The sequence below is a fragment of the Perognathus longimembris genome, chromosome 16 (assembly GCF_023159225.1).
Source record: "Perognathus longimembris pacificus isolate PPM17 chromosome 16, ASM2315922v1, whole genome shotgun sequence".
NCBI lineage: Eukaryota > Metazoa > Chordata > Mammalia > Rodentia > Heteromyidae > Perognathus > Perognathus longimembris.
In genome coordinates this window covers 18,374,282-18,386,352 of record NC_063176.1, presented here as the reverse complement: position 1 = coordinate 18,386,352, position 12,071 = coordinate 18,374,282, and the positions used below count along the sequence as shown (strand labels likewise).

Below are 12,071 nucleotides of genomic sequence, written 5' to 3'. Positions count from 1 at the left end.
ATACCTTATGATGTCTCTGTTCCTTTCCTAAAGCAGAATTCTTAGAGACCTTGAAAAGGTATCATGTCTTGCCAGCTGTGTTGGGTTGGGGCTGTTTGAACAGCAGGAAAAAAGGATGTACAAAGAACTTAGGCCTCTTGGCCTATAACCACTTCTCGTGTACTTCTCTCTGATATTCACCTTCTGCCACTGCTATTCCAAAGCACCCGTGGTCTCCAGATGACTAAATCCTCATGCACATCTCAGTCCTTATCTAATATGGTGGCTTTGGGCAATTAGTGCAGTCCATCCCTGACTCTTCTGCCTCTGCCTCACCAGGTTCCAGATCTCTCCACCGTCCTCTCCCTGAATGCCCCATTGACTGGGGAACAATAGCCCACTGGTGAAGCAAATAGTGTCCAGTATTATAAGCACAACATGTTCTTTACTTTTTGTAGACAGACATAGACTGTTAAAAGAAAGAGGCTAGGGGGTGGGGGGAGGGCAAGAAGGATTTGTAAATACTTGGGGAGCAAATTCAGAATTTAAGGCTGTGGAGCATTTCATTTAGAAAGAGATTCCTTGTGTGTATAATGCCTTAGAAATGTATGAAAACCTAAGATGGGCATGATGGCAACTTGCTGAGCAGGAAGATCACAAGTTCTAGGCCAGCCTGAGCTACATAATACTGCGATCCTGTGTTCCCTTCTCCCCACCCTCACAACTAGCCACACTCCCATCAAGAAAAGGAAGGGAGAAAAGGAACGGAGAGAAGGGAGGGAAGAGAAAACATACAGGAAGATGGCATTCTATGATGTTTTGTTGTATTCAAATTTTGGTTAGTAGCATGTTTTGTTGTATTCAAATTTTGGTTAGTAGTAAGCAGCTTAACACTGATCTCACACCCTCAGAATGAATATGAATATCCCTTATTCCCAGAGAATCATAAAAATTATGGGACAATTATCTCAACCTTAGAGTTTATGGCTCATTGAGAGGAGAAAAGCAAATTACTTAACAGAATCGAATATTCATAGCAGATTCCACATGTTAGATATTCTACTCTGTGTAAGATGTTAGGTAAGACAGTTGCACAGTTCAAACAAGATCATACGATGAAGGGAGAAGAGTTTAGACCATTACAATAAGAAAAAGCAAGAGAGATGTAGAAGGTATTGAGAGGAGACCTTAAACAGTGTTTGCATATAGAAGGTGTGTTTATTAAGCGAGTAACTCTACTTTGTTTATTTGACCTTTTTAGTTGTCTCCTAAAAAGACATGGGAAGGATTCATTGGTGGTTTCTTTTCTACTGTCGTGTTCGGATTCATTGTGAGTTTTACTATGAACTTTATTTATATTCTGAAAAACTGTACTGTCTATTTTGGATCTCGAAAGGAGTCAAACCTCAAAATTGTATGGTTTTTATTTAAACCTAACAGAGCACATTTTGTACCCCAGTAGCTTTCATCCTGGCTGCATATCAGAACAAATTGGGAGCTTAAGCAATATTCATGTCTCAGCCTTGTTCCCGGATGATGAGATGCACTGTTGTGCTGCTGAATTTTGGTAGTTTCCAAAAGCTGCTTATTAGCCCTGTGGGGGTCACACTACCGGGGCCTGTCTTTCAGACCTCTCAGATCTGCAGATGGTGTTGAAGTGCTCTGATTTCTTAATACTGGTGATCACTTGGTTGAATAAGTAGTTCCTGCTTCTAAGACCAACTTGAGAGAAAAGTTAATTCTAAGTAGTTATTAATGGTAACATTTTTCTGTAGTGTGCCAGTCTTGGGGCCTGAACTCTGGACCTGAGCTTTTGTGCTCCATGCTAGCACTTTACCACCTGAGCCACAGATCCATTTCCAGCTTCTTTGGTAGTTTAGAGAAGATAAGAGTCTCACAGACTTTCTTGCCCAGGCTGGCTTCAGACCGCGCTCCTCACGTCTCAGTCTCTTGAGTAGCTAGGATTACAGGCATAAGCCGGTAGCCAGCTAAGGTTAACTTTTAGCACTCAGATAATGGATATTCTTTTGGTTTAAAAATTAGTTTATGATTGTAGAATTGAGGTTTTTATTAAAAGATGTCTGGTGAAAATCAATAGGGTACTGCAGAATGACTAGTAAGGGGTTGGGGATATGGCCTAGTGGCAAGAGTGCTTGCCTTGTATACATGAAGCCCTGAGTTCGATTCCTCTGCACCACATATAAAGAAAACAGCCAGAAGTGGTGCTGTGGCTCAAGTGGCAGAGTGCTAGCCTTGAGCAAAAAAAGAAGCCAGGGACAGTGCTCAGGCCCTGAGTCCAAGCCCCAGGACTGGCCAAAAAAAGACTAGTAAGAAATAAACATTCAACATTATCATTAGGAAGAAATAAGTATTCAACATTAGCATTAGGAAGTTTAAATTTTAAGTGTCTCAGTCCCTTACAGTTTGTTTTATGTACAATATTATATCCAAACATATAGTAGCTAGTAAGAATATGAAGCTTTGTATACAACTAAGTGAAAATGGCTGGATGAGGGAACACCATCACTACCAATAATTTATAAACTTGGTTTATTCTCAATGAAAGTGCCAAATAAAATTTGATTAAAAATATAAAGTTCTGGGGCTGGTAATGTGGTTTAGTGGTAGGGTGCTTGCCCTGAGTTTGATTGCTTAGCACCACATAAACAGAAAAAGCCAGAAGTGGAGCTGTGGCTCAAGTGGTAGAGTGCTACCCTTGAGCAAGAAGAAAACAGGGACGGTGCCCAGGCCCTGAGTTCAAGCCCCATGATGACCAAAAAAAAAAAAAAAAAGGTAAGATGTTGCCATAATGCTTTTCCTAAAAGGTCAAGTCCCCTTCCCACTTTGTGGACACATGGAGTTCTCATTGCCTTCAAAAATGCTTTTTTGCTTTCTAAAGGTTTTCAGTGGAACTATTATGATCTTCTAAATTTACAAATGTATAGTGGACTGTTAAAAGACATTCTGGTGTTGTATTTCTGGGCTTTCTCACAAGTATTCATTGTTTTGCTCTTCAGGCTGCCTATATGTTATCCAAATACCAGTACTTTGTCTGCCCAGTGGAATACAGAAGCGATGTCAACTCCTTTGTTACAGAATGTGAGCCTTCCGAACTCTTCCAGCTTCAGAGTTACTCCCTTCCTCCCTTCCTGCGGGCGGTGTTGAGAAGGGTAAGAGTGAGCACACAGCTGGGGGTGCTTAATGCATATGCTGAGCAGCCTTGAAAAGGGAGATTCCAGTTTTCACAAAGAAAACAGTGAAGAAAGTTTAACTTTGTAAAAAGTGGCTTTCATGCCTGATCACCAGGAATAATATGTCCTATCCCTTGGGATTTTTTTCTGAAGCATAAAATGTGTATTATACATCATTTATGTATGAGGTATATATTTGCCTAATTATTAAAATACTGGTGGTAATTTTATTTTGCATTTGTTTTGAAATACTCCAGTAGATTTTTACAAACCAAATGGATAGAATGAGTTTTACATGTTACTAGTGTGAATTTGACTTAGCTTACAAGTTAGAAATTGTGTGCGTGCGTGCGTGCGTGTGTGTGCGTGCGTGCATGTGTGCATGTGCTGAGCTTTTTACTCTACCTCTTGAAGCCACAGATCCACTTCAAGCTTTTTGGTGGCTAATTAGAAGTAAGTGGCTCATGGATTTTCCTGCCTCAGCTGGCTTTGAACCACAATCCTCAGACCTCAGCCTCCTGAGTATCTAGGATTACAGATATAAATCACTGGTGCCTGTGTCTTTTTTAATTTTTTAAGAAATCTCTCTAAGTAGTTGTACAAAGGGGTTTCAATTCAACCTATCCATTTATAAGTACCATGGAAAAGTTTGGAATTGACTCAGTTTAACAATTAAGATTCACTCTTGATAGTTTGAGGATTTTTCTATTAGTACAGAAAGCTTCTAAGAATGAACTTTTCTTCCAAAAGCATATTGCTGCCATTTCAAGCATCTTTGAGTTCAAGACTCACACTGAAGGAGTATGTCACTGTAGAACGCTGCTAACCTGCATTACATCATCACGACTGTGGTGTCATTAGTGGGGGTCAGATAACTGTTTATGTATCTTCATGCATACATATGTGTATCTGAAACTTTTTATTAAACTATGAAGATTAACCTTATATGCTATCTATAGCTTGCATTTATTTAAAGGAGAACAAGAAGTATCAATTTGCAAAATAATTTGACTATAGTTATTTGTAATTTTCTAACAAATGCTCATTTTGGTAGTGTTTTTGTTGTTTATTTTTTGAGACATGGTTTTGCTAAATAGCCTGACAAACTCTCAACTGTTGAGATTACAGGCCCTTGGTAGATTTTAAAGCAACTTATTTGTTGTGTTTCTGCAGCATTTCAACTTAGTTTTTAAGATTAAAAGCCACCTTTCCTTTATTTTATTATATCCAATTAAATGATGTAGGCATACCAGACACTGGTTGGTTTATAAACCTAACTACTCAGGAGGCTGAGATCTCAGGAATGTGGTTCAAAGCCAGCCTGGGTAGGAAAGACTCTTATTTCCAATTAAGCACCACAAAAGCAGGAAGTGGAGTTGAGATTCAAGCAAAGAAGCAAAAGGATAGTTTAGTTCAAGCCCCAGGACCAGCACACACATAAAATTATATGTGTAGGTGTGTGTGGTACTAAGTTTGAATTATATACTTAAAAAAGCAAAGTGCTACTGGTAAAAATAAAGCATTTATTTATATAAAGCTTTATAGGATTTATATAAAGCATTTATTAAATACAGTATACACCCTACAACTCAACTGTTGCAGAAATCTTAGGTGAGTCAGGAAGCACTTACCACTGCGAGATGGAGCGTGTGGCTGGTCCATGTTTTGTTTGCACAGGGTTGGAGAGGGCTGGCTAAGGAGAAGATAGGGCAGAATGCCTGCAAGTGGATCTTTCTCCCATGACTGTGAAGTTAGCAAAAACGTGGTTCATTTCTGACTTACGTTATGGTTCCTAGATGAGGCACATGCTCAAATATAACTTGAATGCAGTTGTTCAGTATCTATTCGCTCTCCATGTTTTTCTTTCCTCGTCCTTAGGAGACCGTGAGTTTGTATCCATTCCAGATACACAGCATTGCCCTTTCAACGTTCGCATCTTTAATTGGCCCTTTCGGAGGCTTCTTTGCCAGTGGATTCAAAAGAGCTTTCAAAATCAAGGTGTGTGTTTAGATTCTGTCACATTACTAGTGAACACAATTAGAGACTGTATCTTTGTGGAATTTGGTGCAGTGTGAGTCTCCATTAAACCTTCATGCAAACAATTCCACTGTGATTCGTTTCAACTTCACAGACATGCTGTCTAGCTGGTTTGAGTATATTCTTTCGTGTCAGGTTTTACTCGTGCCAATCTCATACCTTCTAAGGGTCATGTCAGATTCTTATAGAAATGGCATGTTCTCTTGATGTTGATAGAAACATGGAATTCTGTTCTCATGAATGCTCATCCAAGAATACAGGCATGAGTTGTCCAAAGTTTGTCATTTTCCCCTCAAAGGGATATGAGGAAGTGCCTTTGTTGTATCAATCCTGCTCACTTATGACTCATCAGACTTAGGAAAAGCAAGTAGTAAGTTGTAATAGGTTTTGCAAATCAACTGTTCTTTCAAAGCTAGTCAACCTCACACTCCACGAATGGATGATCTGTGTGAATCTGTAGAAGCTTCTGTAGAATTTGTAGAAGACTCCTTATCTGGCTACTACATAGGCTAATACATCCCAAATGAACAAGCACTTTTAATTTTCTTCTTATCCCAACACTTAAGAAGAAGAAAGTTTTTTTTTTTGTTTTGTTTTTTTTTGGCCAGTCCTGGGCCTTGGACTCAGGGCCTGAGCACTGTCCCTGACTTCTTCCCGCTCAAGGCTAGCACTCTGCCACTTGAGCCACAGCGCCGCTTCTGGCCGTTTTCTGTATATGTGGTGCTGGGGAATCGAACCTAGGGCCTCGTGTATCCGAGGCAGGCACTCTTGCCACTAGGCTATATCCCCAGCCCAGAAGAAGAAAGTTTTGATCATAGTATGTTCATTCTAGAGCAAGAACTACTGAGATAAACATGAGTTAGGGTCTGTCAACAAGCTAAAATAACTCCAAGATAGCTACGTAAAAGGATAGGCTAGAAAGAAATTAGATTCCGTATAGCTGATAGAAATTTTACTTAGAAAAAGTTTCATTAATGAGAAAAATTTAGTTCTAGGCCTAATTAAATATTTTGTGTTGGATATATTATAAAAATTGTATTTAGTGCAAAACTCTGATAGCAGAAGTAATTTTCTTATAGAATGCATGGTGCCCGAAGAGACTTTATAGAGATCTTTTTTGTCTTTGCAAGCTTGCTGATGCATTGGTTGTTTCTATAGGATTTTGCAGACACCATCCCTGGACATGGAGGGATAATGGACAGATTTGACTGTCAGTATTTGATGGCAACTTTCGTGCATGTGTACATCACAAGTTTCATAAGGTATTGCATGTTTTTAAACTTTGCATTACACCATTTCTTTGTGTTCTCACTTCCATAGATATCGGTGTGAGTAAGTCAGTGTACTTGATAATACCCAAGTAAATGGTGGTCCTTAGAATTGTAACTTGGAGAAAAATGGTTAAGCTGTAATCAGTTTACAGGCATTTTAGTAACTTAAATCTACAAATTAATATACACCATGGTTCTTAACAGGACAAAGTTAAAGACTGTCAGCGTAGATGATATGGGAATGGAGGGAAACATGAGCTTTACCTTTTCATCTGTGGGCATTGCAATGATTATGATGAATGGGTTTAGAAAATTCTTGTTGGAATGCCTGTGATACACTGTAGAATATTCCAGATGTTGATGTAGCAAAGAAGAAAACAAACCAGGTCCCAGCAGTCTAAGCTCCTTTGGAGGCTGGAAAGTGGAGGAACAGAAATGAGTAAGCGTGGCTTGTCAGGGGTTCTAAGTGCTATAGAGAGAAAAGCCAGGGACCGAGGCTTCGTTTATCCCAGTGAGGGGCAGGGATGGGTGGTGAGTGCATAGATAGATGTCAATTTTACATAGTGTAGCTTACATTTGTTGGTAAACCTTAATGTTTGGGACCTGCCAGCTTGGACTGCGATGCTGACCACATGAATCACGTGTTAACCTTGTGTTTCATGGTCCGCGCTGCGATCCCGAAGGAATGATGCCGAAGCCACAGAACTCGTGCATCGATTTCTCTCTGAGTGTTAGAGTGAAACTTATACTTAGATATTCCCAAGTATATACTTTAAATATGTACTCATAGCAATATAACAATTCATGTATTATTTGGAGGGAGAAAGGAGGTTACAGTCCTGAGAGGAGTGAATTATTTTCATTAATATCTTCTAATTGTTAATTTTTTGTGTGTGCTACATACAGTTTAGCCTTCATTGGTATTTGCTTCCATTTCTCATTCCTTTCCCTGCTTTTAGGTTTAATTTGCCATTTGTTTTCTAGCTTCTCGAGATGGAGCCCAGATTATTTTCAACCATCTTGTCTCATAGAGCATCCAAAGCCATAAACTTCTTTGTAACACCTTTATCCTCAACCTATAGGTTGTGGTATTTATATTTTATTGTTTAGTTACAAATATTTTTTGATACAAGATTTATTTCAAAGCATATTTGGTGATTTCCAAACAGTAAAGATTTTTTTCTTCTTTATTGATCTTTTGCCCTGATGCCACTGTGGTTAGAAAACAGGTTCTTCTTGATGTGAGAATTTAATCTTTGAAGATTTCTTTGTGTTCCAGCTCATATTCCATCTGCATGTGCAACACATGTGTTTTGCCCATTTTAGATGCAGTAATGAAATTGCATTAAATCTTCTGTTTGGATTATTTTGTTTTATTTATTATTATTATTATTATTTTGGCCAGTCCTGGGGCTTGGACTCAGGGCCTGAGCACTGTCCCTGGCTTCTTTTTGCTCAAGGCTAACACTCTGCCACTTGAGCCACAGCGCCACTTCTGGCCATTTTCTGTGTATGTGGTGCTGGGGAATTGAACCCAGGGCCTCATGAATACAAGGCAGGCACTCTAGCCACTAGGCCATATCCCCAGCCCAGTTTTGTTTTATTTTTATAGTGTGACAAGTCTATCAGTTACTAAAAGAGCTCTGGAAAATAACAAAAGAACTTCATTAAAATCTTTTGCTTTTGTTATGATTATAAATGTATCCTTCTGTAACTTCTGTTAATTTTCACAGTGTGCATTTTGAGTTTGTATTGGCTATATGCCAAATTTAGTCATTTTTGGGTCGAATTGATCCTTTGTCATGAAATGATCATCTTTATTACTTGCCTTAATGTTGTATCTGTCTTTTTCTAGTAGTTTTTTGGTTGCTTTTTTTTTTTTTTGGTTAGTGTAATTACTCCTTTGTCTATCCTTTTATGTTTAACATTATAACTTATTTTATTAATTATTTTTAGCAATACTAGTGTTTGAACTCAGAGCCTCATGGGGCCTCTCGTTTGCTAGGCCGGCATTTAACATGGAACTATGCCTTTAACCCTTTTTTGTACTAGTTACTTCTAAGATTTTCATTTCCTAGATGTACTCTTGGACTGTGATCTTCCTATTTTAGGCTTCTTGTTAGAGTTAGGATGACAAGTGTGTGCTACCGTAACTAATTTCTTCCACTAGTGATGGAGTGTTGTGATATTCTTTCTGCCTAGGCTAGCTTTGAACTGTCATCCTCTTGACCTTAGCCTTTTGAGTAGTTAGGATTACAGGCATGAGATACCAATGTTTGGTTTTTAGCATCCTTTTATCTTTATCTCTAACGGTGTGTTTTCTTCCCAGTCAAGCATACAACATGTTCCTTCCTATTTTTATATTCTTTGGCAATCCTTACATTTTTAATTAGAGTTACATATCTGCATTATTTCCTTGTTGGTATAGTTGGGTAAGTAGTTGGTAAATCTTTACACATATTTATTTTTCTGAAATTAGCTTATATTCTTTCTTGAAAAACAACAACAAAGCAGAGCTTGCTGGGTGGCGAGGGGTCACGCTGAGCTCTGCAGCCCATGCTTGAAAGCAGAGACTCTACCCAGACCCGCAGTTAGCAAGGCGGCCAGCCTGCTGCCGCACCTGCGGACCCAACTTCGCGTTTAGCTCCACCTGCTGGAAGAGCCTTTCCTTTCTCAGCGGTCACCTACCTTGGGTTTGTGCAAGGAAGCTGCGGAGTCTTTTGCAGAAATGTAATTGGACCAGTTGTGTCTGGGCTTGAGTAGACCGGGGCGGAGCATGGCAGATGGCCCCAGGGTTTAGGTAGATGGGCCGGAAAGATGGCCCAGGGAAGCAAAAAGCTGAGCTGTTGTATAGTTTACTAAAGGTTCCCAGTGTAAACATCTCCTCTGCTGCTCCTCCTCATCAGTAATACTGTGTTGCGGTGTATGTGGATGGAATGTGTATTATCTAAAGTCTATTATGAATCATAACTGTACTTACATAAATGGCTTCTAAAGAATGCTGTGCCCTCCCCCATATATTGTTTTCTTCCATTAGTTGTGTGTGTGTGTGTGTGTGTGTGTGTGTACATGCCAGTACTGGGGCTTGAACTCAGGGCCTTGACACTGTCCCTTAGCCTTTTTTGCTCTGCCACTTGAGCCACAGCTTCACTTCCAGTTTTTCTTGTTGGTTAATAAGAATCTCTAGAACATTTCTGCCTAGACGGGCTTCTAACTATCTCAGCCTCCTGAGTAGCGAGGATTAGGAGAGGAACCACTGGAGTCTTGCCCTGGAATTCCTGTTTACTGGCCACTCCACCGAGGGAAGGCCTGCCTTCGCCTTTCTTGTTGAAGTAGGCTACAGAAGAGGCGGAGAGCTATAATTATATGCAAGATTCTCATTAGGTTCATTCTTAATTTGGCACACTTGTGTTTTGCAAGAATAAATACAGAAGCAAAGGTACTCTCCGATTATAACTGCATGGAGTTGTCAAGTCCGGGTGGCAGCAAAGTGCAGTCCCACAAGGGAAGTAGTGCCATGGGAGGGAAGGACAGGGCAGAGCCAACCCTCCCCCCAAGTCATCTGACCCCACTGTGCACAGTGTGGTGGGTTCTGCAGCCAGGGAGGGACACCCTGGAAGCCATGGTACTGGAGGGAGGAGCAGGATGAGGGTGTGGCTACTGCCTAGTGATCATGTGACTTCATTGGACTTGCTACCTCCCCCAGGGGACAGACCAGTGGGCAGGGCTTTCTCCTTTCAGACTGAGCAAATAATGCTTTCATTTTCTTTGCCTTACTGGGATTTACTTAAGATTCCCCTGGGGCTGGGACTATGGCCTAGTGACAAGAGTGCATGAAGCCCTGGGTTCTATTCCTCAGCACCACATATATAGAAAACAGCCAGAAGTGGCGCTGTGGCTCAAGTGGCGGAGTGCTAGCCTTGAGCAAAGAGAAGCCAGGGACAGTGCTCAGGCCCTGAGTTCAAGGCCCAGGACTGGCAAAAAAAAGACTTCCTCTGATCTGAAGCTCTTGTATCTATTATGGTCCCCCCATTGGTGCTGTGCTTAGGACTTTTGCATTCTCTTGGAATGAGCATTCACAGTCCCTAGGTATATTTCTTTAACAAAGTATCTTCCACCATCTGTAAGTTTTTTGAAGCTAAAACATTGTTACTATATTTTCTTGCCCTCCTTTTCATTTAATCTCTGTCCATTAGGCTTCTTTCTTGCCTTACAGAATATTTTCTTTCTGTTTTTTGTCCAGTCTTAAGGTTTGACTTTTTTGCCTTAACTTTTGAACACAGGCTGCTCAGCGGGGTAGATTTACACACCTCTGACATGGCCAGTGTCGAGTTGTGCGTGTGTGTGTGCGCGCGCACGCGTGCATGTGTGTGTGTGTTCATGTCTGGATTGTCCAAACTAGTTCTGGTTTCTTGGTTTCACCCTTGATGCCGAGAGCTTCTCTAGAGTTGTTCCCTTCCTGTAAAGGTTGCCACTGTCCTCTTTTTTTTTTTTGGCCAGTCCTGGGCCTTGGACTCAGGGCCTGAGCACTGTCCCTGGCTTCTTCCCGCTCAAGGCTAGCACTCTGCCACTTGAGCCACAGCGCCGCTTCTGGCCGTTTTCTGTATATGTGGTGCTGGGGAATCGAACCTAGGGCCTCGTGTATCCGAGGCAGGCACTCTTGCCACTAGGCCATATCCCCAGCCCCGCCACTGTCCTCTTGATACAATGATTCCGTGACTCGCCTGAGTCCTGTGCTTCGCTGAGCCCTGTCGTCTTTTCTGCTTCATCTTCAGGGGTCCAAATCCCAGCAAAGTGCTACAGCAGTTGTTGGTGCTTCAACCAGAGCAGCAGCTAAATATATATAAAACTCTGAAGACCCACCTGATTGAGAAAGGCATTCTGCAGCCCACCCTGAAGGTGTAACTGGATCCGAGCGGGTGGCCCGTGCGGACGGACCACTGCAGAGGGGACACACAGAAGAAGCCTGGCACCCGTACAGAACAGACGTGAATGTTTCTTCGCTGAAATTAATGTGAATATTTAACAAGCACTTACCCGATCTAACTTATGAAACAAGTAGCAAATTGCCAGCAAAATATCCTGTTCTTTTTCTGAGATGAATTTTCGATGTTAACTTCCTTCCCCTGACCTGCTGGGTTTCGCAATGGAAAAAGACTTGTGATTTAGAGGCGAACACTATAAAATGAGGCTGTCTTGAGATTGCACCTGGCAGTGGGATCTTTTGAACAAATATTTACCTTGGCACTTGGAGCAGCCCTTTAATTTTAGCAGAGTGTTTGCATGTAAGGCACCTGAGGAAGTCCCTCCCCTGGGCTCCCCTCACCCCCACCCATGCTTTCTGTTTTGTTTTTTTTTTTGACAGTCCTGGGCCTTGAACTCAGGGCCTGAGCACTGTCCCTGGCTTCTCTTTGCTCAAGGCTAGCACTCTGCCACTTGAGCCACAGCACCACTTCTGGCCATTTTCTATATATGTGGTGCTGGGGAATCGAACCCAGGGCTTCATGTATACGAGGCAAACACTTTACCACTAGGCCATATTCCCAGCCCCCACTCATGCTTTCTGAAGGGTTGAGTGGATTTAAACAAAGAA

The 12,071-nt window shown here is 41.3% G+C and overlaps 1 protein-coding gene across 1 annotated transcript in view; it reads left to right on the top strand.

Moving 5' to 3' along the window:
- Positions 1–11,807, top strand: part of Cds1 (CDP-diacylglycerol synthase 1) — a 58,867-nt gene extending 47,060 nt beyond the window's left edge. Inside the window, exons 9-13 of the mRNA XM_048364344.1 lie at positions 1,241–1,309; positions 2,997–3,149; positions 5,049–5,168; positions 6,366–6,469; positions 11,254–11,807. Of these exons, the coding sequence (XP_048220301.1) occupies positions 1,241–1,309; positions 2,997–3,149; positions 5,049–5,168; positions 6,366–6,469; positions 11,254–11,383 (576 nt within the window). The 3' untranslated portion in view covers positions 11,384–11,807. The remainder of the gene's footprint in view (positions 1–1,240; positions 1,310–2,996; positions 3,150–5,048; positions 5,169–6,365; positions 6,470–11,253) is intronic.
- Positions 11,808–12,071: the final 264 nt, after the last annotated feature.